At 39.1% G+C, this 27,430-nt stretch overlaps 1 protein-coding gene across 1 annotated transcript; it reads right to left on the minus strand.

Annotated features, from left to right (window-relative positions):
* Nucleotides 1-9,005: 9,005 nt before the first annotated feature.
* Nucleotides 9,006-11,708, minus strand: LOC138904952 (uncharacterized). The gene is made up of 5 exons (XM_070193448.1): nucleotides 11,139-11,708; nucleotides 10,746-11,039; nucleotides 10,423-10,612; nucleotides 9,762-10,243; nucleotides 9,006-9,398 (listed from the first exon to the last, which is right to left on the minus strand). The coding sequence occupies exons 1-5, from the start codon at nucleotides 11,706-11,708 to the stop codon at nucleotides 9,006-9,008; spliced, it is 1,929 nt and encodes a 642-aa protein (XP_070049549.1).
* Between the last annotated feature and the right edge of the window lie 15,722 nt (nucleotides 11,709-27,430).

The raw sequence follows: 27,430 nt of genomic DNA on the forward strand, positions 1-27,430 counted from the left end.
TACATAATTATCAATAACAAGACACCATATAACAACAACAAGTCACAACTACTTCACGACGAGCGACAAGCTCCGATTGAAACTTTTATACCCCATATCACCCCTTATAGACTTCTTAATTTAATTTAACAGTATCATTAATATGATAATGAAGTCATTCATCAATGATTCCATCCTTATACCTTATATTTATAACAAAGAAAATAATCCACAACTCCAATTATTCTCAATTAGCAACTTTATTCACTAATTCATGTCTAGCCCATCCATTTAATTTAATCAACATCAAGATAACCTTAAGTACATACAAGAACACCATATAATTACCTCCTACAGTGGACTCAAGTCAAAATCCATGTTATATTTAGATTACAACAGCCCAACACACCTCAATCACTTCATTCCAAAAATGACAACTATAGTAGTATCAAACACCCCAAAAATGTTACAAAGAATGACTAATCTACCATTTCGCCATTATGTGGTGTTTCTACACACTATTTATCCTAAAAAACTCCATTAAACAGTAGCAAAATAGACATCCCAAAAATAACACGAAACTACCCACAAAACAGTCCACTACAAGTCGAATAACTCGAACTCACGGCTTCCGATCACCGTCCCGTGAATTCTAACTATTAGGAAACGAATTTATCAAACTTTCTTGATATTTAAAATCTTAAATACAGAAATTAGGCATTTTCTTAACTATTAAATACCTTCCAAAACTCAAACTACAAAGAAAAGAGAGGCGATATAGCAATACTTACGTCGTAGGGATCGTTCTAATGTTATCGCTTCTTGATTTCTTACCCGGGATGTTAATCTTCTTTGAAACCCTTGTAGAGATCTTAATGGTAAGTTTATGGGTCTTATTTGGTCGTGGTTTCTGTAAAAATGAAGAAAAAGACGACATAAGGGATATAAATATCCAATTTGTTGAAAAGTCAAAAAGGTGTTACTTGGCACCCTAACATTGGCCATTCTTCAAACGCTTATATCTTTTTATCCGTATGCCGTATGAATGAACGGTTAAAAGCATTGGAAACTATATTAAAATACCTTCAATTGGGTATATAATATGTCCCAAAAAGACCTTATATGTCACACTAAAGGTATTGCTCAAAAAGCTTTAGTGACCCACATACTTGTCACCTATGCAGTCTGCGCAGTCTCCCGAAACGACAAATATCTCTCTGCTCCGATGTTGTATCGATGAACGGTTTAATACGTTAGAAACTAGACTCATATATATTTAATTTTATATATGGATAATCCTGTAATTCCAAGTATATTAGGAGAAAATCTCTCCTACATTTGACCTAATATTCCGCACATTATGAATGTAACTTGTGATGGCCTTTGCCAACTTTTGTTCTAAAACTCGTTTGACTTCAAAATGTAACACACGACTATCATACGACTAAAATAACTTATAACATAACCTCTTTATCATGTTAATAACCCTAGTATTACCCCAAAAGTACATGTTATAACATTCCTAACTTGTCGACATTCGATGAAACTTATTTTCTTCAATTTGCTTAGCTCCTAAGCTTTACAACCCCCTTGGTAGTTTTTATCCATGATTTTAAAGATTTGTAACCTCCAAGGTAACATGATTAACTTACATTATGTACTTTCAAAGACCATCTCATTTTTGAGCCTACATCAATTGACTTATAATGTACTCTCACGTACGAAAATATGAGGTGTAACATCATTCCCCCCTTTGGAACATTTGTCCTCGAATGTTGACTGATGTGTCTATCAGTCTCATAACCTATAGCTTTTATGAATACTTTAATATTGTCCTTGCCATCTAGGCAACTGTTCTGTGAATAAATTCAAAGGTCAGGGTATTCCCCCCTTTAGGCCTCTTTCTCACACCACGACTTGTGGTCGGAATCCTTTCAATCTCGTAACTGTTGCTACCTTCTATCATGTAGCATGTACGACACTGACCTTGTAAGTGCCTATGTGACTCTTCTCTCCTTTTTCCTCCATACTATACCATAACTCTTACTTCGGTTTATTGTTACCGAGGTCTGCTACCCAACTCAAGGTTACTCTCTCGCTGCTTATCGTATATGTATAAATCTAAGTCCTTTAATGCTTCCTAATTACCATTCATCTTAATAATGATGGCTTAATCTCATCCCATACGTTGGAACCTCTACCCCTCTATTGTTGATTCACCTTAATATTGATCTATAATCTACCACTGATAACTTGAAACCTCTTACGTAATACCTTGTCACTAGGGCTCACGTCTCACCGGGGAACATTTGAAGTGATTTGCCTGATCCAACTAGGGACAATACTATACTTCAATAACCGTATTTCATAGCATCCCAACGTGATTCATCATATGGGTTCTAACCCAGTTCAATTCTTGAAATCCTTTTTTCACAAAATCATTACTCAATCAAAGGCTTAAACGTCATCCTCTTATCTATCATAATTACACCTTTATTCTACTACCAGGACAGCATTTCATCTCTTCTAATTGCTCCTAGTCTTAGACTCCTCCGAGTCAATTCAAGTTATACTGAGCTTTCTATAACTTACAGAAACCATCAGCTGTCTTATTTTGATGTGCTTAATCCCTAGGCCTTACCTATTCTTGTCACCTTCTCACTCATCTTTACTTATCATTACTCCTATCTACCTAAAACCTTGTTGATCTACGATACTTTAGCTTGCGACCTACGCATATCTATTCATACTACTCCCAACCTTCCTTTAACTTGCTAGCACCATAGATTTCCTTTCGTGCCTTCTCAGTTGCCTTTAAACATAAGCAATTACTTTTTCTGGTCGTTTTGCCGCTTGTTGCATGAATACATAGCTTATCTCATTGCCCACGAATACTGGAATTTCCTGTAACTCATATGATCTCAAATATCACCTTTTGATTTTTTTTCTTCTTCTCGTTTATTAGCCACGATAGGTGCCACTTTCTTATGGAGTGCATACAATGTTGTAGTGAGACTGTTATTACAAGACCATTTCTTATGTATGTCATTATGCTTAATTTCAAGCCTTCTTCATTATTTCCTCAGCTGGTCTTTCTTTGTAGTACTTAAGGGAGATCATTTGACTCATGTAAAGCTGCGAGCTTATTACATCATATACCCGAAAGAATTTTTGATGTTCTTACTCGCCTATAATTATCCTTAGTTACTTACCTCTGCGCCCTTGTGCTTGTAGGGTTGCTTCTGAACTGAAATTTTTGACTGTCATCTCAGTGACACTGTCTTTTATTTTCGTAACACTTATACGGTACATTTAACAACCCCAAATCCTATCTGAAAATTTCTCAAGGATCACGATGTCATCATATTTGCAAGACTAAATTCCCTATGTTGGGTTTCACTATGTTTATCTTGCACAATCTTCTGATTTGTCTGTATCCTCTTGTCTAGCCATAACTAGTGTCACGACCCAAATCCCGCCAAAGGCGTCGTGATGGCACTTAGTATCTAGCCATAACTGCTAATATTGAGTCACGAACTCTAACTGAATAAATGGAATGATCTCAAGGATCGAATACTCAATATTGTTTGAGTAATAATTAATAGTACAATAAAATGGAAAGACTCCAAGGGACTGCGACGACCAAGCAGCTCTACCTTGAATCCTTGTGATCACACTTTAACTCTGTCTGAGTCCGATAACTCCAATACCTGGCTCTTCACAAAAATGTGCAGAAGTGTAGTATGAGTACAACACGGTCGGTACCCAGTAAGTATCAAGACTAACCTCAGTGGAGTAGAGACGAGGTACAGTCAAGACACCCACTAGACTAACCCGACCGAACTTAAAATTATGTGGATTAGGCTAAGTGATCAAATAAGCAAAGAGAATATAAAGGTCAAAGAATTTTATTACAAAAATCTTAATACGAATATAGATATACAACCATTCCAATTATAATAGCAAACTTAGAAAGGAAAAGGGGGGTCGGGCCATATATTTGGGTGTTTGGGCCATTGAATTGGTCTGGAATTATCCTTACACTGAGGTATAAATTAAATACACGAAAATTATTTTAAAAAATAATTTATAAAAAGAATTAATAGATAATAAAATATTAATTATACAATAAAATGATTAAAAATAATAACTTAACATTATGAAAAAATAAAAATGTGATTTAGCCCAAGTAATGTAAAAATGTAATTATGCATAACGCATAGGCTATTATTGTAAAATTATGTAAATAGCCTAAAAATACAAAATATAATTATGTAAAGCAAAGTAAAATATCATGAAGCATATATATGGGTGCAAAATAATAAATTGGATGATTGAGTCATCACAAAATACTTTAAAGGGTAATTAATAAATATTTGAACAATTTAAATGCAAGAAAATTGATTTTAAAGCCTTAAAATTATGAAAAATTGTAGAAAATGCTTGTATAAATCTTGTACATTAGATAATGATGCAAAATGATATTTTTGAAAGCATATACACTTATTTGAAAAATATGAGGGTAAAATTGGGTATCAACAGCTGCCCATCTTTACTCAGGAATAATGAAAGAATTGTCGGGTAAAGAAAATGATGACCAATTTTGGCCAAATTAAATGAGGGATGATGTGCTTTGGAAAAAATGGGGGCCGAACCCTGGTTCCTGAGTTGCCTACATATCTCCGGTATTACGGGAATCAGGCCGTGTGTAGTTCTGGATCCAACGGTGAATGAAACCGATGGAATTGTTATAGGAATGGTCGTATGTTTCAGAAAGGGTTCTTTTGGGTAGGACAGTGTCAGATGAATTTACGCGAAATCATGAATGTGACTTTGAAACGTTACAGATGTATGATAAAGTGAATATTTGAACGGTCATAGAGTAAAAGACGGGTAATTGAAGGTGGTTGGTTACGTTGAAACAATTGCAGGATGTGAACATTATGAACGGAAACTGGAGCGAAGATTGCTCCCGTTTGAAGAACGGTTACTTCCTGGATTACCTGCAAAACTTAAAACACGATGCATGTAAGTATATATGGATTATTGCGAGAATTTAAACATGATGCCAATTCCCTTTGGACAATGAAAGTTGTCTTTGGATGGTGAGGATGATATCCTTAGACTATGACGTCCTAGGCCATGAATCGTGTAATAAGGGATTCGCAGACCATGAAATGATATCCTCGGGCCATGAGGATGGTGCCTCTGGACTATGATGCCTTTGAATGATGATGTGCACTTTGAGATCCTTAGGCCATGGAATGGTGTCTTCCGGCTATGAGGATGATGCCTTCAGACTATGACGCATTTGGACAAAATGGCGATGTTTCAGCCCATGAAATGCAGAGATATGATGCTTGGTCATATGCGAAATGAAACAAGATAAGGCTTAGTCTTGTTTAAGATGAGGGTAGTGCTTAGCCCATGTGAATAGAAGATAGTGCCAAGTCTTAGATAGCGTAATGGAGATAGTACTTAATCTTGAGGAAAAGGCAGTGCTTATCCTTATGCAAGAAGGGAGGTAGTGCTTAGCCTCCTACAAAGAAAGAGACAATGCTTAGTCTCATGCGGGAAAGGCAATGCTTAGCCTTATGCAATTAGGGAGGCAATGCTTAGCCTCATGCAAAAAGGAGACAATGCTTAGTCTCATGCAGGGAAAGACAGTGCTTAGCCTTATGCAAGAAGGGAGGCGGTGCTTAACCTCATGCAAAGAGGATACAATGCTTAGTCTCATGCGGGAAAGGCAGTGCTTAGCATTATGCAAGAAGGGAGGCAGTGCTTAGCCTCATGCAGAGAGGAGACAATGCTTAGTATTATGCATGGAAGGGAAGTGCTTATCCTTATGCAAGAAGGGATGCAGTGCTTAGCCTCATGCAAAGATAGATACAATGCTTAGTCTCATGCAGGGAAGGGCAGTGCTTAGCCTTATGCAAGAAGGGAGGCAGTGCTTAGCCTCATGCAAGAAAACAATGAGTGATAGTGAGGAAGTAAAGTATTTCTTAGCTGGAGATGCTTGCGCTAGATAATTTGTTGTCTTGAAGGCAATGACTTGATGTGTCTGCGAAAATCGTTGTCTTATTGTGCCTACATCCAAAGAAAATTTGTGAGTTCTGTGGGGGAAGGTTGGTTCGCGCTTTTGTTTTCTTGTTCTATCTTTGTTCCAGCCTTAAGATCCTGTTTGAGTTACCCTGGGTAACATCTGGCTGTTATAGAAATAAAGTTTTTGAAAAAATATGCATTCATTTGATGAATATAGTTATTTGAAATATAGTAGTATGCAATATCAAGTAATTTAGATGAACCGATGAATGTGATATATTTTAGAGACATTGCGACCTCTTTGCCCCAGTTTAAATACAACCCTTTGACGGTTCTGCGTATGACGAAGTTGGCTGGACTTGCTTTAGAATTTTGAGGGTCTGCCTCAAAATTCTGCCCAAGTTTCTAATCATGGTGAAAATGAATATTTTATTAAGATATGACCGAACCCACAGGGCTGCCTACATATCCTCTCTTAAACGAGAATCGGGTCAAGCATAGTTCAGTTACATCAAATTAAGAAATGTAAAAAATCCTAAATATAGTATCTCTTGACTGCGTTTGAGTTGATAGGTTTTGGCCAAATCTCTCCATCTATTCTGCAAGTATGAGTGCTCCTTCTATTAGTACTCGGTGAACCATGTAGGGACCTTTCCAGTTGGGTGAAAACTTCCCCTTAGCTTCATCCTGATATGGGAAGATCTGTTTCATCACCAACTTCCCCGATGTGAATTGTCGTGGCCTGACCTTTTTGTTGAAAGCTCTTGCCATTCTGTTTTGGTAGAGTTGACCGTGACATACTACGTTCATCCTCTTTCCATCAATGAGGGCCAGTTGTTCATAGCGGCTTTGTACCCATTCTGCGTCGTTGAGCTCAGCTTTTTGTATGATTCTCAAACAAGGAATTTTCACTTCGGCGGGAATAACAACTTAAGTACCATAGACCAGCAGGTAAGGAGTTGCCCCTGTTGATGTGCGAACCGTGGTACGATATCCAAGCAAAGCAAATGGTAGCCTCTCGTGCCATTGTTTGTAATTATTTACCATTTTCCTCAATATCTTCTTGATGTTCTTGTTGGCGGCTTCTACAGCTCCATTCATTTGCGGCCTATATGCTGTGGAATTCTTATGCTTGATCTTGAAGGTCTCACACATGGCCTTCATCAGTTCACTGTTAAGGTTGGCGGCGTTATCGGTGATGATTGATTCTGGTATCCCGAATCGACAAACAATGTGATCCCAAAAAAATTTGCAACGACCTTTTTAGTTATAGACTTGTAAGGTGCAGATTCAATCCATTTTGTGAAATAGTCTATGGCCACTAAAATGAACTTATGCCCATTTGAAGCAGCGGGTTAGATTGGACCGATGAAATCCATCCCCCAAGCGAAGAAAGGCCAGGGTGAACTTGTTTCATTGAGTTTATTGGGTGGCACTCGTATCATACCAGCATGTATCTGGCATTGGTGACACTTCTGGACATACTTGACGCAGTCTGTTTCCATAGTCATCCAGAAATATCCTACTCTTAGTATTTTCTTGGCTAAGACAAATTCGTTCATGTGTGGTGCTCAAGTTCCGACATGTATTTCCTCGAGCAATCTGGATGTTTCCTTAGCATCGACACATCGCAACAACCCTAGGTCTGGAGTCCTTCTGTATAGAATTCCTCTGCTTTGAAAGAAGTGGTAGGCTAACCTTCGGAGTGTGCATTTCTGAGTGTGATTTGCGTGCTCCGATTACTCTCCTTTTGCCAAGCATTCTTTGATGTCGTGGAACCATGGATTTCCATCACTTTCTTCTTCAACATAAGCACAATAAGCTGACTGCTTATAAATTCTTATTGGGATAGGATCGATAAAATTCTTGTCTTGGTGTTGTATCATGGAAGATAAAGTGGCCAATGCATCTGCGAACTCATTCTGGACCCTCGGAACATGTTTGAATTCTATCTTCGTGAACCTCTTGATCAGCTCTTGTACACAGTACAATTATGACAATATTTTGGTATTCTTTGTAGCCCATTCTCCTAAAACTTGATGTACCAAAAGTTTGGAAACTTATTGGGATAGGATCGATGAAATTCTTGTCTTGGTGTTGTATCATGGAAGATAAAGTGGCCAATGCATCTGCGAACTCATTTTGGACCCTTGGAACATTTTTGAATTCTATCTTCGTGAACCTCTTGATCAGTCTTGTACACAGTACAAATATGATAATATTTTGGTATTCTTTGTAGCCCATTCTCCTAAAACTTGATGTACCAAAAGTTTGGAATCTCCCATCACCGGCAATTCCTGAACATTCATGTCAATGGCTAACTTGAGTCCTAAGATGCAGGCCTCATATTCTTCCATATTGTTGGTACATAAAAACCTGAGTTTTGTGGATATCGGATAGCGTTGGCCTGTTTCTAATGCTAAGACAGTTCTGATGCCCACTCCTTCGAAGTTTGCAACTCCATCGAAGAACATTCTCCAATCCTCATATGCTTCAGTGATATCTTCTCCTACGAATGATACTTCCTCGTCAGGAAAATACGTTTTCAATGGTTCGTACTCTCCGTCTACAGGATTTTCTGCCAAATGATCCGCCAATGCTTGTCCTTTGACTACCTTCTGAGTTACATAGATGATGTCGAACTCACTCAGCAATATCTGTCATTTTGCTAACTTTACCGTAGACATGGGTTTTTGGAAGATGTATTTTAGCGAATCCATCCTTGATATGAGATATGTGGTGTAGGCACAGAAGTAGTGCCTCAACTTTTGATCTATCCATGTCAAAGCACAGCAGGTGCGCTCCAGCAAAGAGTATCGTGCTTCATAGGGCGTGAATTTCTCACTCAGATAATATATGGCCTGCTCCTTTCTTCCCATCTCATCGTGTTGTCCCAGAACACAACCAAAATCCCTATCTAGTACGGATAAATAAAGCATCAAAGGTCTCCCTGGTTCCGGTAGGACCAGAACAGGTGGTTTAGATCAATATTCCTTGATTTTATCGAAGGTTTTCTGACATTCTTCAGTCCAACTTGTTGCAGCATCTTTCTTCAACATTTTGAAAATTGGTTCACAGATCATAGTTGATTGTGCTATGAAACGGCTGATGTAATTAAGACGCCCTAAGAAACTCATCACATCTTTCTTGTTCTTTGGAGGTGGCAAGTCCTGGATAGCTTTGACCTTTGATGGGTCCAATTCAATCCCTTGGTGGCTAATGATGAATACTAGAAATTTCCCGGTGGGGACTCCAAAGGCACACTTTGCGGGATTCAATTTCAAATTGAATCTTCGAAGTCGATCGAAGAATTTCTTTAAGTCTGCTATATGATCTGTGCTTTTTCTGGATTTGATGATGATGTCATCCACGTACACCTTTATTTACTTGTGTATCATATCATCCAAAATAGTTGTCATAGCTCTTATGTAAGTGGCTCCAGCATTCTTCAGGCTAAACAACATTATTTTATAGCAATACACTCCCCATGGTGTGATAAAGGCTGTCTTTTTGGCATCCTCTTCATCCATCCAGATCTGATGATACCCCGCGAAGTAATCCACAAAAGACTAGAGTTCATGCTTAGCACAGTTGTCGATCAGTATGTGTATATTGGGCAATGGGAAATCATCTTTGGGGCTTCCTCTGTTTAAATCCTGATAGTCGACACACACTCAGGCCTTCCTGTCTTTCTTTGGGACTGGCATGATGTTGGCCAGCCAAATCGGATACTCAACTACCCTGAGAACCTTGGCTTTGATTTGCGTAGTGACTTCCTCTTTTATTTTCAAACTCATATCTGGCTTGAATTTTCTGAGTTTCTGCTTTACATGTGGACACATGGGATCGGTAGGTAGTTTGTGAGCCACTATGGATGTGCTCAAACCAATCACATCATCGTAGGACCATGCAAAAATATCTTCATACTCTTTCAAGAACCGGATGTATTCGTCCTTCTGTGACAGTGATAGATGAATGCTTACACGTGTTTCCTTGACTGTTTCGGAATCTCCTAAGTCAACTGTCTCAATCTCGTCCAAGTTAGACTTAGGCTTGTTTTCAAAGTTTTCCACTTCTCTGACAATATTCTCAGGTATTATATCGTCTTCCAGATCCTCTGAATCACTATCCTTATGTTGCGTTGTCTCATTGCATGTCACAGTCGTAGGTTCATCGGGATAAGTAATAATAACGTTGTAGAGAGAAAATATAAAGAATAATACTAAAAATAACAATGCATTAAATAAATCTTGAAAACGTCAAACAAGTACGGCTCGATGACTCGAGCAATTATTTTAAAACAAAATACGTTCAAAACAAAATACTGAAAATGTCTTAGATGCTCATAAAATTGCTTTAAAAATAAGTAATGCTAATTGCGAGGCTACCCAGGAACTCGACGGGCCCTTGATAGTCCAGTAGTCCAGTTCTTGAGAACAACTCCTTTCTCCACAGTCTGAATAGTAAGGTACTCCTCCTCCTCAACTATCGCACTGCAATCCATGTCTTCATCATCCAAAAATAGCTTCCTCATACCGGCTAAGACTTCATCTTCTGCAGACCCCCATATCTCGTCAGCTTGATGAATTGTCTGGTGCAAAATGTGGCACTGGTTGTTCCAGTTGATAATAAGGACCACACCATGGCGGCGATCAATCTTGGTACTCTTACCAAATGTATTCATACCCAAGCTCGAAAGTTGTACCATAATGCTTTAGCTGTACCGGTTTGGTGATCCCTTGGAGATTCTTGCTGAGACCCTTGCCAGACTCATACCCTGTCCATAGCACTATGCTTTCTATCTTGTTGCTCCACCATTTGTCTTTTTCAATTGCATTGATGCGCTCAATGCGATGGTATGTTTCTCCATCTAGCTTCCTTCGGTTCTCGATGAGTGGAACAATCTGATTGGTATAAATGGGATTACTCCCGTCTCCATGGATGACCACTTCTTGATGATTCCATTCAAACTTCACAGCATGATGTAGAGTAGAATCTACGGCCACAACGACATGTATCTAGTGTCGCCCCAACAATAGATTGTAGGTAGCAGATATATCCAGCACTTGAAACTCGACATAAAACTAGGTTAGGCCCATCTGTAGACTGATGTTGACCTCTCCAATTATGGCCCTTTGAGATCCATCAAATGCCTTCACATTCATACTTCCTACTCGTATCTCGTGCAGACCTTTACCCAGCCTCTTCATAGTAGTTAATGGACATATGTTGAGACTCGAGCCCCCATCTATCAGGACTCTGGCGATGAATTTGTCCTCAAATTGCACTGTGATATGTAGTGCCATGTTGTGACTTAGTCCTTCCGGTGGCAGCTCGTCTTCATGAAAAGTGATTTTGTGGCTTTTTAATACTTGCCCCACCATATTAGCTATTTCCCCACTGGTGATGTTGGTGGGTACATAGGATTCACTCAGCACCGTCATCAGGGCATTCCTATGTGTCTCGGAGTTTTGTAGCAGTGATAAAATGGATATATGATTAGGAGTTTTGTTCAGATGGTCAACCATATAGTATTCTCTCACTTGCACCTTTCTCCAAAGGTCGTCTGGGCCGGTCTCAATGACAGGCAGCTTAGATGCAGCTTCTTTGCTTATTCCTCCCAAGTGCTTGGGTGTGTAAACCCTACCGGTTCTAGTCATGCCTTGCGCTGCACCTGTTTCTTTCATTTTTGCTTTTCCTTTCCTTCTTGCTTATGCAACATAATCCTATGGTATGGCATTAGACTTATAAGATGGAATAGGGGTTACCATTACAGTGAAGGGTGTGGTCACCTCGACTTCAAATGGCGCTGATGCGGTTACCTCAACTTCAATCAGTGCCTGGGTTTGGACTACAATGGGTGTGAGGGTGACTGGAGATGTTTTAGAATCATCCCCCTTCCGAATGAGTCCAATTAACCTTTCTAGATCCCATTCTTCATTGGTCTCTATCACATTTACTCCCTCGCCTATGTGATTTGGGAGAGGATTGTTACGAACATTGGGTGTAGTCTCATTTGCCTGTATGACTTTGGTGTTAATTAATTTCTGAATCTTGTCCTTCAAAGTGCAACATTCATCAATGGTATGACCCTTCATGCCTGAGTGATAGGCACATGTCTAGTTTTGTTTAACCCACTGAGAAGAGTTTTCCATAGCAATAATGGGAATGGGAGTGACATAACCAGCAGCCTTCAGTCTCTCGTATAGTTGGTCTATAGGTTTAGCAATCGGAGTGTATTGTCTGGGTGGTCTGCGATCAAACTTTTGTCTTGATTTTTGGTAATTTTGGCGAGCTGGTGGTGAGTGGTAATGTGCGGGTTTGGTGTTATAAGTGTGGTAGGTGCCGACAGGTTGTTGGTATCTGGGGGGTGAAGGCTGGTATGTGGGTGGAGGTGTTTGGTATGGGAGAGGAGACTTTATACATTGGGCTACCATCACTGCACCCACTTCTTTCTTCTTGGAGATACCTCCTGACTACAAAGCTTTATTTGTGGCTTGGAGTGCTTCAAAATTTGTCACCATTCCGCTTTTGATCACTTCTTCTATTTTTTCTCCCAACTTGATGATGTGAAAAAATTTATGGTTTTCAATAACCATTAACCTTTCATAGTATTGCGGGTCTTGAGCTCTAACGAAGAACTTATTCATCTGTTCTTCTTCAAGTTCCGGCCTTACTTTCGTGGCTTCAGACCTCCATCGAGTAGCATACTCGCGGAAGGTTTTCATTGGTTTCTTCTTGAGATTTTGAATGTAGAAAACGTCTGGTGCATTTTCCGTTTTGAACCTAAATCGATATATGAAATCTGACGCCATGCTCACCCAATTAACCCACTTCTTTGGGTTATGACTGATGTACCAAGACAAAGCATCTCCAGTGAGGCTCCTCATGAACAACTTCATACGAATTAGTTCATCTTCGCCAACCCCTACAAGTTTGTCACAGTATGTTCTTAGATGCACTTTCGGATCACCAGTTCCGTCAAACATTTCAAATTTGGGAGGTTTGTAACCTCCGGCAGTTCTATATCTAGTTGAATGCACAAGTCCTCATAATTCAAACCTTTGATGCCCTTGCCACCTTCGGCACTCTGAACTCTGCTAGTGAGCTTCTTGAGTTCTTCCGCCATGTTCTTGATGAGCAGGTCCTTCTCGGTGGATTCCGGTATATATAGGGTTTGTTGTGGGGTGTGGGGTAATATTTCCACATATATGGGATTGCTTTGGTGGACTCCGGGAATTTGGGCATAATGGTGGTCATTGGTTGAGTTTTGGGGATCAGAAGTAGGTTGCGGTGCATTTTGAGTAGTGTGGTAAGTGGTGGTTTGTGGATATTGAGTTGGATGGTGATGGTGTTGTAGAGGAGTAGGTACCGGTGGAGGGTTATGGTTTTGAGGAGGTGTGCCATATTGATGTGGAGCGGGAGGGTTTGGCGGTGGATTTTGGTTCTGTGTGTTTTGGGGAGGTACTGGGTTTTGGGCGTTTGTGTTTTGTTGTTTGATATCAGGGACGTTTAGGGTGAGGGAAAGGTTTGCCAATTTTCGGACCTGCTCAAGTTCTCCTTGTAGCTCCAGTATTTTTTGTTCCAGGCGTAGGACCAATTCATTCTGTGGCAGAGTACTTCGACCATCCGAAGTTTTAACGTTCCCTGCATTGTCCTTTCTGATACCACTTAAATCGTCCATCTTTCCTTTCCCTTTGCTTCTACCTTTAGGATCACTTGGTGGTGGGGGAGGCGGAGGACCTTTAGATCTAGTGTGATATGCGGATAATGCCAGTATGCACGAACCAACCTTGGGGCATGGGAATAATCAAAAGAAAGAAAAACAAAAGGTAACAAAGTCAGTAAGGGATATTGAAAGAACGCTTGCAATATTGAACATGCTTTGCAAGATTAATAAATTCACGTCCTAATTTGGGGGACCTCGTTGTGCCCGAGGTAGGCCTAAGCGACACATAGACTTGGAGAAAATTGATGCCAATAATTGTGTCATCTCATTAATGCGAAAATGAATCAAATCCTTACTAAATCGATACTAATAAGAGAGTTACTAATGGCATTTGCCTTATTACAATCAAAATCTAAAATGAATCTAGAAAGCAGCAAAGAACATTGTTTCCTAATCTACTTGGCCCCAGAAGGACCTTCCCCATTCCTAGCTCTTTTAGATCCATGAATCAGGTTTCCCAGGTCGCGCATATCCAACAGTAGGTAAGCCTTTGCTAGATGCCCTCCTTCATTGCCATCCGTGTTCTGACAATCTGAAAGCCTCTTCCTCATCTTTCCCTCAAACTCCATCAGCCCTTGCTCCAAATATTCCAATCTCTCGGTGGACTTAGTGGCGATTTCCTTCCGTTCATTAATTGCCTCCATGTCCGCTTTATGTTGTTCCAGATGTCTAGCTTCAGACTCAAAAATCCTTTTTGTGAAGCCTTCTATACTTGACCTGTGCCTCGGCATCATCATCAATGATCCTATTTTCCAAATTGACCCCTATCTTGACGTCTCTTGCTATGTCATCTACCAACCATGATGGGTAGAAATATACATGGCCAGCATGATATATGTCTGGCTCGATAGTATCCTTTTCCACAATGACCTTCTGGTTCTATATGTGTTATGCCTAGAACTTGAATGGGATGACGTCCCCTTTAAAATCTGTTTTGTACTGGACCATGATGGAAACCCGAGGTATTACCTGTTTTCTTTCTGTTTGCCTCATTACCCTTATAGGAGCATAAGGATAGATTCCCCTCAACCCAATTAGTACTAGATGAGTAGTCTCTCTTGACCCGATGATGAATTCACTGCTAGGGAACCATTCAAACATCCAATGTACCTTCTCGTCGATTAGATTGCTGAAGAAATGTACCCAACTCACAACATTTCCCGGTTGTGCAAACCTGTCTGGGATAAATGTCATTCTCTTTGGGTGATGGTAAGCTATGTAGTCGTTTAATGGTCGTCGTAGAAGTTCTTGACGATATTCTCCCCTCTGAAAATGTTCCAATAACCAAACTTGCAGTAACAGATTACAACCCTCAAAGTGTCCAAACCCTTGCTTGCATCGATCAAGAGCGCGGTACATTTCGGCTAGGATCATGGGTATAATGGTATAAGTCTGTCCCTCGATTCCTTCCATTAGAGTCCTGGCGACCATGGCTACATGAATGTGGATACTTCCCCCTTTCATCGAAAATATTAGCAACCCCAAGAAGCAGACAATGAATACATAAACTCGATGGTGCGTCCAACCTAAGGAAGTAATGGCAAGTTCATCATGATGAGGGCTTGTTATGCCCATAACGCTCATAAAGGAATTTAAATGGGATGTATGACTTCTTTTAAACAAAGCAACTTATCATTTTTCTTGAAACCAAGCATTTTTAGAAAACCACGGGGAGTGCGATTCTCTGGCACTAATAAACCTGGACTATCCGATGGCAGCTTAGCGAAGCCTCCTATTTCTTCTAAGAGAGGAGTCATTTTCATGTCACCAAAGCGGAAGACGGCCCTTTCTCATCCCAAAACATAGTGGCGGCCTCAATCAATGCTCTATTCTGCCGGATGTCTAGCAAAGACGGTAAATTTCCAAGGACACTTCTCACGTGATTCTTGTCGCTAGGCGTGAGATTTTTCCACCAGTCAAGCAACAGAGGTGGGATATTTTTGACCATGCCGAACCTGGGGACTTCGTGCTTCATTCTCTGCAAACAAATAAAGTTAGCCCTTTCCCCCTCCGGATTCGACTATTTGCACACTAATGATCAACTTATTGGCATATTTTCTCCAAGTAATGCACATAATATGACGGTGTCCATTGGGATTGTGGAAATTCCGTCGGACTTTGGACAAGGCTTATCTTAGTGGGATATCACGTTTACAACGTTCTAACCCGTATTAGGTTTAACATGATGCATGTACATTTGAATTGGAGTAAGGTTTCTAGGATGACCTAGACTGGTACTCTCAAGTGGACAACTTGAGAGGGAAAGGCACAGGATCGTCGACTGCACCGATGATCGACTAGTCTACCGCAAATAAGCCTTTTCAATTTAAAAGGGTAATTTTAGAAGAGCGCGGCCACTCATCAAGCGCCACTATATTGATAATTGGCACGAGTGGAGTATGATGTAGAGCATACTTTATGCAGAGATAATAACACGTTGTCAAGTATTTGGATGGTAAATATGTAAAAGCGGTAAATACAATATTAAGGTAAAACATGAAAGGCATAAAAAAAAGACAAGGGAAGAAGTTAGTTCGTGGGATATATGAGAATGTAATAAAGCAAGCAAGGGAGTAGGGACGGGAGAGGCATGATATATCAGTCTTTAAACAAATGAAGAGCCTTTAGAGCAAACAAGGGCGAATAGGGAAATTAATGTGCATGTTATAACAAATTTAAGCAAATAAAGGTGGAGAAGAGAAGGGATGTGCAGGTTGTGAGAAGGCACGGGAGAAAATATATTATTGATATATTGAATGAATAAATAATACTACACAAGAGGTCCTTATTTATAGCTATACTATACAAGGACATACTACTCCTCTACCAATGTGGGACAATACTACACTATATACATACTGTAAATTAACACTCCCCCTCAAGCCGGTGCATACAAATCATATGTACCGAGCTTGTTACATATATAACTAATACGAGGACCAGTGAGAGACTTGGTGAAGATATCTGCAAGTTGATCATTTGACCTCACAAACTTTGTAGCAATCTCTCCTGAAAGTATCTTTTCTCTGACGAAGTGACAATCAATCTCAACGTGTTTAGTTCTCTCATGGAACACTGGATTTGATGCAATATGAAGGGCAGCTTGATTATCGCACACAAGTTCCATCCGACTGATTTCACCAAATTTCAACTCCTTGAGCAATTGTTTGGTCCAGACTAGCTCATATGTTGCCATAGCCATTGCTCGATATTCTGCTTCTGCACTAGACCGAGCAACTACATTCTGTTTCTTGCTCTTCCAGGACACCAAATTTCCTCCTACTAAAACACAATATCCAGACGTAGAACGTCTATCAGAAGGTGATCCTGCCCAATCAGCATCTGAGTATCCAATGATCTGCTCATGACCTCGATCCTCAAAGAGTAACCCTTTGCCTGGAGCCGATTTTATATATCGAATAATGCGGACAACTGCATCCCAATGACTATCACAGGGAGAATTCATCCCAACTTGCAGGATCGCTAAGCGGCTCCCCCTGTCCTGGCATAAGTTTAGAATTCGAATCCATCGGAGTGTCAACAGGTCTGCAACCTATCATCCCCGTCTCCTCAAGAATGTCTAAAGCATATTTTCTTTGAGAAATAACAATACCTGAGCTAGACTGGGCAACCTCAATACCCAAAAAGTACTTCAATCTGCCTAGATTCTTAGTTTGGAAGTGCTGGAAGAGATGCTGTTTCAGGTTGGTAATACCATCCTGATCATTGCCAGTAATAACAATATCATCAACATAGACTACCAGATAAATACAGAGACTTGAAGCAGAGTGCCGATAAAACACATAGTGATCAGCTTCACTACGAATCATGCCAAACTCCTGGATAACCGTGCTGAACTTACCAAACCAGGCTCGAGGAGACTGCTTTAGACCATAAAGTGACCGATGCAAGTGACATACAAGGCCACGAGACTCCCCCTGAGCAACAAAACCAGGTGGTTGCTCCATATAAACCTCATCCTCAAGATCACCATGAAGAAAGGCATTTTTAATGTCCAGCTGATAGAGGGGCCAATGACGAATCGCAGCCATGGATAGAAAAAGGCGGACTGAAGCCACTTTAGCCACGGGAGAGAAGGTATCACTGTAATCGAGCCCAAATATCTGAGTATATCCTTTAGCAACAAGACGGGCCTTAAGTCGATCAATCTATCCATCGGGACCAACTTTGACTGCATAAACCCAACGACAACCAACAGTAGATTTACCTGAGGGAAGAGGAACAAGCTCCTAAGTACCACTTATATGTAAAGCAGACATCTCGTCACTCATAGCGTGGCGCCATCCTGGATGAGACAACGCTTCACCTGTAGACTTAGGGATGGAAATTGAGGACAAAGAAGATATAAAAGCATAATAGGGAGATGACAGACGATGATAGCTCAAACCGACATAATGAGGATTAGGGTTAAGTGTGGTCCTTATACCTTTCCGAAGTGCAATCGGTGTACTAGGAGCAGGGTCAGGTGCAGGACGAGAACCAGTTGGGCCTGATGAAGGACACAAACGACGATGATAAGTCAAGAGTGGTGTTCCTGTGACTGGGGAACTAGGGGGAACAACACTAGACTCCTCAACGGTTGGTATGAATGAAAACGCTGTGGTCGAAGGTGGAGGAGGAGCTATAGTAAACTCCTCAAAGGTCGGTATAGGTAAGACCTCAGATATATCATGATGGTCAGCAGAGGTAAAAAAAAAGGTTTAGACTCAAAAAATGTGACGTCAGCTAACATAAGGTACCTATGAAGATCTGGAGAATAACAACGATATCCCTTCTGAACACGAGAATAACCAAGGAAGACACACTTGAGAGCACGGGGAGCTAACTTATCTTTCCCATGGGCTAAGTTATGAACAAAACACGTGCTCTCAAAAATACGAGGTGGAAGAGAGTATAAGGGTGACTGGGGAAACAATACTGAATGCGAAATCTGATTCTTGATGGGAGATGAAGGCATCCGATTAATCAAATAACAAGCTGTGAGAACTGCATCGCCCCAAAAACGCAACGGAACACGAGATTCAATTAGAAGTGTGCGAGCAGTCTCAATAAGGTGCCTATTCTTTCTCTCAGCAACCCCATTTTGCTGAGGGGTATAAGGACAAGATGTCTGATGAATAATTCCCTGAGAAGTCATAAATTGCTGAAATTGAGAAGATAAATATTCTAAGGCATTATCACTGTGAAAAATGCGAATAGAAACACCAAATTGGTTTTTGATTTCAGCACAAAAACTCTGGAATATAGAAAATAACTCAGAACGATCTTTCATTAAGAAAAGCCAAGTACATCTTGAATAATCATCAATAAAACTGACAAAGTAACAAAATCCCAAGGATGAACTGACTCTACTAGGACCCCATATATCAGAATGAACTAAGGAGAAGACAGACTCTGCATGACTCTCAACACTACGCAAAAATGAGGCTCGGGTATGTTTCCCAAGTTGACACGACTCACAATCTAATGTAGACAAACTAGATAAACTAGGCACCATCTTCTGAAGTTTGGATAAACTCAGATATCCTAAACGTTTGTGGATTAGATCTGGAGGATCTGTAACTAGACATGTTGTAGAAGGACTGAGTGAGTTAAGGTAGTAAAGGCCTTCTGATTCATGTCCTGTACCAATTGTCTATCCCGTACTGCGGTCCTGCATAATAAAAGAATTGTCAATAAAGTATATACCACAATGGAGGGAACGAGTCAAATGACTAACAGATACAAGACTAAAAAGACAGCCAGGGACATAAAGAACAGAATCTAGGGTGATAAAAGACAAGGGATTAGCTTGTCCAACTCCTTTTGCCTTAGTTTGACATCCATTGGCTAAAGTAACAGTGGGAAGAGACTGTGAATATACAATATTTGACAAAAGTGATATATTACCAGAGATGTGATCAGAAGCGCCGGAGTCCATGACCCATGGGCCAAGAGTGCTAGACTGGGAAACACAAGCAAAAGAATTACCAGAAACAGAAGTATCAGTCTGAGCAACTGAGGCTACTTGTGGAGATGTCTGCTTACTTGCTCGATACTGAAGGAGCTCATTATATTCTTCTTTAGATAAAGAAAATCCTTGGTTACCTGGAGTCTCGGTCTGAGCAATGTAAGCATTTTTGGGTGGACGACCATGTAAGGAATAACACATTTCACGAGTGTGTCCAAGTTTGTGACAATAAGAACACTTGGGTCTAGATCTTCCAAAATGACCTCCTCCTCGTCTATGCTCCATAGTTTGAGATGCCCGAACATCCATTGTCTGGGATGCAAGAACAGAGGAATCAAGTATCTGTGATGAGCTCACTGGTGGACTTGGTGCTGCAGCAAGGCAGAGTAATCGAGAGAATAATTCATCAACTGTCGGGACAGACGGACTAGCCAAAATCTAGTCGCGTACTGAATCAAGATCATTAGGAAGTCCAGCGAGGGTAAGAACAAGAAACATCTTCTGTCGCTGCTCTTGTTGTTTTTCCACACTAGCCGAAACTGGCATCAACTTCTCAAATTCCTCCATGACTGCCTGTACTTGACCCAAGTAAGTAGACATATCCAATTCCTGCTTCTTTAAGTTTGTCATCCGTGATATCACATCATAGAAGCGAGATATGTCATTAGTGTATAAGGTGCGTGCCTTTGCCCAAACCAAATAACATGTCTGGAATGGACGAAACAAGGGCATCAACTTGGAATCAATAGATCGCCACAAGATGCTACATAACTGAGCATCGATTTTTGCCCAAAGTGCTATTGCCTTTTCATCTCCATCGCTAGACTGTTTGATTAAATGATCTTGAACACCTTGACCTCTACACCATAACTCGACAGATGAAGCCCAAGCTAAGTAGTTTGAACCTCCCATTAAAGGTTCCGAGGTAATAATAGCACTAGAGTTTCCAGAACTCATGTTTCTAGACCCAAAAGCATCAAATCCCAAAGACATTGTTGCAAATTATTACCAAATAGGAGAAAGAATCAACTGTAATCCACTGAAACAGTGTACGGAAACACAGAAATAGAATACTGAAATACTGTAGCTGCCGGAATCTACTGTAGCTGTCGGAATAGTACTGTAGCTACCGGAAAAAACTAAAAGTTGTCGGAATGAAATGAAAACAGTAGGGGTAGGATCGGAATTACCAGGCGACCCAACTGTTCTGAAGGAAGATTTTCAAAAAATGGCCGGAAGTGGTCGTACACGCCGGCGCATGAGCTCACGCGCGTGAGCTTCTGGTGGCGCGTGGAGGCACGTGAGGCTGCTTCTGCCGGAGTTGTTCACTGGGGTTTGGTCGCCGGACAGTGACGACTCTTGTGGTAGTGTTGGATTTTGCACAACACTGACAGAAATGAAGCAGATAGAAAACAACCTTAAAAAATACTGATTTCTCTTTCCCGGAATCGCTGGAATTTATGCACAGCGATAAGTCTCTCACAATTGCTCTGATACCATGTGAGAAGGCACGGGAGAAAATATGTTATTGATATATTGAATGAATGAATAATACTACACAAGAGGTCCTTATTTATAGCTATACTATACAAGGACATACTACTCCTCTACCAATGTGGGACAATACTACACTATATACATGCTGTAAATTAACACAGGTTATAATGGGTTTAAACAAGTAAAGGTGAATGGGAAAGGAATGTGCATGTAATAGCAAAATTTAACAAATAAATATGTAAAAGGAATGTGCGTTTTATAACAAAGAAAACTAATCCACATAAGCCAAGTTCATTATGGTAAAAGCCTAAGTATCCCCAGCAGAGCCGTCATGCTGTCGCGCCCCATTTTCTCGCAAAAGCAGATTTCGACGTCGTGACAACTCTTTTTTTTTTGGAGTGGGAGATAGAGTGCTAAAAGAAGAGTCGCCACCTAATGATTTTTAAGGTGTGTTGGGTCACCTATTTGCAAATAACTCTATTTTAACTAGTCAACACCACCAAAAACCGGGTAAGGGCTTAAATTACCTCAAAGAGAAGGTGTTAGGCACTCTTCGAGGTCCACAACTGTGGGTCCCGGCCGAACTTAAAATTATATGGATTAGGCTGAGTGATCAAATAAGCAAAGAGAATATAAAGGTTAAAGAATTTTATTACAAAAATCTTAATACGAATATAGAGATACAACCATTCCAATTCTAATAGCAAACATAAAAAGGAGGGGGGAGGGGGGGCAAAGATTTGGGTGTTTGGGCCATTGAATTGGTCTGGAATTGGCCTTACACTGGGGTATAAATTAAATACACGAAAATTATTTTAAAAAATAATTTATAAAAATAATTAATAGACAATAAAATACTAATTATGCAATAAAATGATTAAAAAATAATAAATTAATATTATAAAAAAATAAAAATGTTATTTTAGCCCAAGTAATGTAAAAAATATAATTATGCATAGCGCATAGGCTATCATTGCAAAATTATGTAAATAGCCTAAAAATACAAAATATAATTATGTAAAACAAAGTAAAATATCATGAAGCATATACATGGGTGAAAAATAATAAATTGGATGATTGAGTCATCACAAAATAATTTAAAGTGTAATTAATAAATATTTGAACAATTTAAATGCAAGAAAATTAATTTTAAAACCTTAAAATTATGAAAATTTGTAGAAAATTCTTGCATAAATCTTGTACATTAAATAATGATGCAAAATGATATTTTTGAAAGTATACACACTTATTTGAAAAATATGAGGGCAAAATTGGGTATCAATAAGTACACCACGGTCGGTACCCAGTAAGTATCAAAACTAACCTTAGTGGAGTAGTGACGAGGTACAGTCGAGACACTCACTAGTCGAATAACATGTGCAATATAGTATGTAAAAATAATAAAAAATAAATAACAATGATGGAAACAATAATCAACCAGTTATATACACAACAGGGCAACAAGAACACCATAAATATTACTCAACGTATAGTGAATACAAGTACAACCAATTAAATCAAGTCTTTCAAATATAAATCATTCGCCTATATGCTTCTCAAATAATAATCTTCAGGATATAATACTTTCCAATAAATATATTTCGAATATACTCCCTTCAATTAAATATCTTTCAAATATAATTATTTCAATAAATCTCTTTCAAATATAATTCCTTCAAATAAACATCTTTCGAATATAATTCTTTCAAATAAATCTTTTTGAATAAAAATCCTTCCAAATAAATATTTTGAATATAATTCTTTCAGTTAAAAGTCACAATGTGACACCTCATTTTATAATCATAAAATACGGGTCTCAATGCCCTTTCATATTTTTCGTACACACGGGTCTCAGCCCACTTTCATATTTTCACGACACTTCGTGCCCATAATTAAATCATCATATTTCTCTAGCATCTCGTGCCCACTTTTCATATCACATCTGCACGGACAATTCACGTGCCATTAATAAAACCATTATATTTTCCCCGACACTTCGTGCCCATATTTCATATCTGTTGCGGCGTGCAACCCGATCCCATATAACATTACCTGCCCGGCAATAGCCACAAGCTCACAATTTTAACATAGATCAGGCTATTATCAAGTTTACCGAAACAACAAGACAATTTGCACAAGATATAAAAATAAACACAAGAAAAATCCTAACATCACATGAAAATTACCAACACAATAACTCCAAATCATCACATATCATCCCTGACAATAGCCGCCCTTATCTCTCCTATAGTCACCCTTATCACTCTTATAATAGCCTCCCTTATCTCCTATAGCCACCCTTATCACTCTGCCCAAACAATATTCCAACACACATAACAACAGTGAAATGCTACCTTTATACTCACATAATATCAACAGTGGAATGTCACCCTTATATCCTCAAAATAATAACTCACACAATACAATAATTTACACTTAATATTATCACGACAACATAACAAAATCAATTCATATCACAATTTGCCCAATGGCTACAACAAATTCCAGAGATATAACATAATCAATTAATTTCACAACAAATAGCCCAAGGCTCCACACAATGTGTATAAAACCATAAAACAACAACAGAGATGGAAAATACTCAGTATAGGGCAATGCCTTCATTAATTCAAATTCTTGATAATTATATTAACGCCTCAGTTTAAGCTTATTTCATTAATCATTTGCAGACGGAAAATCCATAATATAATTATTTCCAGGAAATATCAAATCACTAAACTCATGGAAATCACATAAATATCCAAGTGATAATAACACCAAATTAACATATAAAATATAAACTCGACAAATAAGGAATGAGGCGTGACAATTCAACGATTTACTAAATGCCAACAATTATACAATTTAATGCATAAAAATGCCTAAAGCTTTAAATCAATAAAATTTGCACATATAAGCCCGAGTACGTACTCGTCACCTCGCGTACACGGCTTTCAATCACACAAGTTCTACATAAGACTCAATGCCTAAGAGGTAATTCCCCCACTCAAGGTTAGGCAAGATACTTACCTTTACAGAGTTATGTCGATATTCCAAAATAGTCTTCTTGCTTGAGTTGACCTCCGGACAGCTCAAATCTATCCAAATTAATTGTATAACTTCATTAAAATTCATCGAAAATAATTCCGGATAACAAAATGTCGACTTAAAATTTCACATTAAAAAGTCACCCAAAAGTCAACGCGGGACCCACCTCTCGGAACCCGACATAATTTTTACGAAATCCGAACACCCATTCCGATACGAGTTCAACCATACCAATTTTACAAAATTTCGATAACAACTCGACCTCCAAATCTTAAGTTTTTGTTCTCGAAAAATTTTGCAAAAATCTTGATTTCTTCCATTTAAATCTGAAATAAATGATGAATATAACCATAGAATCATGAAGTATAATCACTTTCGGATATAGAACACTTACCCCTACCCATATGGTGAAAATCGCTTCAATCCGAGCTCCATAGCTCCAAATATGTTAAACATGACTGAAACCTCGAAATATAGCTACTGCCCAGGTATTTACTCTTCACGATCACGAAACACAACTTTTCTCAACCCAAAATTTGCCTTTCACGATCGCGGAAAATACTTCGCTATCGCGAAGAACAAGTGCCCAGCTCTTCCAGACAGCCTCTAGTATAATGGTCATAACGTTTTGTACAAAACTCCAAATTGCTCTGAAAAATAGAAACCAAGAGCTACAACTTTCATGTTTTTATCATCTCCCAATTCCTTATATATTTCGAGATATAAGCTTCCAAAGTTAGCCCTGTGCAACATAATTTTCTTCTTAGCGATTTCCAAACTTTTTCCAGATAGCCTGTAGTATATCAATCATAACTTTTTTTACACAACTCCAAATGTCAAATGGTTTGATTTTCTGAAAATTATACACAAAGGACTACAACTTTTATTTTTGGCTTATCTCCAAATTCTTTATAGATTGCGAGATATAAGCTTCCAAAGTCGGGTCAATGCATCAAGATTTTCCTCTATACGATTGCGAAAAGGCTTTCGCGATCGCGATTCACAATGTCCAAAGAGCAAAATTGCACTTCACAATCGCGATCGATTGTCCACGATCACGATGCATACCTCTGTGGACAAAAACCAACAACTAAAAATGGCATAGAAATGGTCCGAAAACACCCTGAAACTCACTCGAGCCACTCGGGACCCTGTCCGAACATACCAACAAGTCTCAAAACATATTACGGACTTAGTCGAAATCTCAAATCACATCAAATAATGCTAAAACCACGAATTATACCTCAATTCAAGCTTAATAAAACTAAGAAATTTCAACTTCTACATTCGACGCCGAAACCTATCAAATCAAGTTTGATTGACCTCAAATTTTGCACACAAGTCATAAATGACATAACGAACCTATGAAAATTTTCAGGACTATATTCCGACCCCGATATCAAAAAGTCAACTCTCTGGTCAAACTTCCAACTTAAACTTCTTATTTTCGCCATTTCAAGCCTAATTTAACTACGGGCTTCCAAATAATTTTTCGGACACACTGCTAAGTCAAAAATCACCATACGAAGCTATTGGAATAATCAAAACTCTATTCCGGGGTCGTTTACTCAAAAGTCTAACTCTGGTCAACTCTTTTCATTTAAGCTTCAAAAATGAGAATTGCTCTTTCAATTTAATCATGAATCATCCGAAAACCAAACTCGACCACACACGCAAGTCATAATACACATCACAAAGTTGCTTATGACCTTAAGTCGTTGAACGAGATGCTAATCCTTAAAACGACAAGCCGGGTCGTTACAAACTAGACTCTTCGTGAATCAACTACTAACTACTCGTTGGTCTATTCTCATATCTATATTCCGCGTAATCTCCCTTGGGATATGTCCTTTGTTTGAGATTACCTCTCGTATTGTCTCTTTATGTATCAAGTGTTTATTTTCACTTATTTATCAATAACATCACGGGCGCGAACCCTTATTTCCTCTCCCTGGTGTCATTCTTGTATAGTGTTCTGGAGTCATAACATATTCGTAGAATCTGAATAAATGCAATCTCATTCCTTTCGCCTCATCATCTTTGGCGTCTTTTCACATTTTCACTGACATCTTACTCATCTTGCGGTAACCCTTCTGTACCAAGGATAACTAATTTTTATTACGCATGAGGGTGACACCTTGTGTAACTGGCGCACTTAGTCCCTTAAGCTTAACTCTTTTCACAGTGCTTGCTTTAGGGAAATGTCTTCCCGAATGACCTTTAAAGGTTATTCCTCTGTTGTCTATTCTATTATCGCCGGAACATGATCTCTGAAATTCTCACGATGTCGACTATTATCAAATCCTTCGGTCCCGAATTCATGTTCAGTTTATCTTATTCACTAGCCCATACTAATTTCTATTACTCTCGGGATCTAACTTTTCCTTATGGTAATCACGTACAAGTCACCAACTCATTCCTCGAAATGGGGACATGACTTTTAGGCTTATATTTTTTTATTGTCTCAAGGCCTGTCACCTCTTGTCTTTTCCTTCACTTGACTATAGAATCTGTAATCCTATCATATTTTGATTTACCGTTATCATCCATTTATCACATCTTACTCATATTGCTTCATTTACTCTTTTTCTATTCTCCCGCTAATATTTCTGTCAATCACTTTTTTCTGAAAACTTCAACAAAATATTCTTTCACTTATAGCTCCCCTTGCTTCATCTCACTAACTCTTCGGGACGCCTAACATTCTCTCTCCTTTTTTTTAGAGACGGGAGTCATACTAAGGTAAATATTTATCTATTATAGGATTCCATTGCTTATCTTCTGAAATTTCTGAGCATTCTAGTGTTCATATCTGACTGTACTACTCTAGAGTGCATCATCTGGGTGTATCACAAGGAGAACTATTACCATGTTTGTAATATCCTTCGGGAATGTGAGCTAATGATAGCTGGATCCTCATATCCTATCCTTCTCTTAACCAATATCCGTTAGCTCCCATAGGGCATAATTGAGATAAGTGTGGTCAATTGTATATATCTTTGTTAGTGTTGAAAGTAACTCAGAATGTTTATATTTCTCTGCCTGAATTGTAAATACTGATAATCTTCATTAACTGGGTACCTCGTATCCTTCTTCACCTTGCTTCTTTTACTTGTTGAAACTTGTATCTACCTTCTGACTCTCTCGTTGCTTTTTACCATATG

This window comes from Nicotiana tomentosiformis, chromosome 1 (assembly GCF_000390325.3).
Source record: "Nicotiana tomentosiformis chromosome 1, ASM39032v3, whole genome shotgun sequence".
Lineage (NCBI taxonomy): Eukaryota > Viridiplantae > Streptophyta > Magnoliopsida > Solanales > Solanaceae > Nicotiana > Nicotiana tomentosiformis.

Bases quoted from the DNA above. Each gene is read 5' to 3' on its own strand.
- LOC138904952 (XM_070193448.1), bottom strand. From the start codon at position 11,708: ATGAAAGAAACAGGTGCAGCGCAAGGCATGACTAGAACCGGTAGGGTT. The intron at 11,040-11,138 runs GTCAACATCAGT...GGGCGACACTAG, and splicing joins AAAGGGCCATAATTGGAGAG to ATACATGTCGTTGTGGCCGT. The intron at 10,613-10,745 runs GTACAGCTAAAG...ATTTTGCACCAG, and splicing joins TCCAAGGGATCACCAAACCG to ACAATTCATCAAGCTGACGA.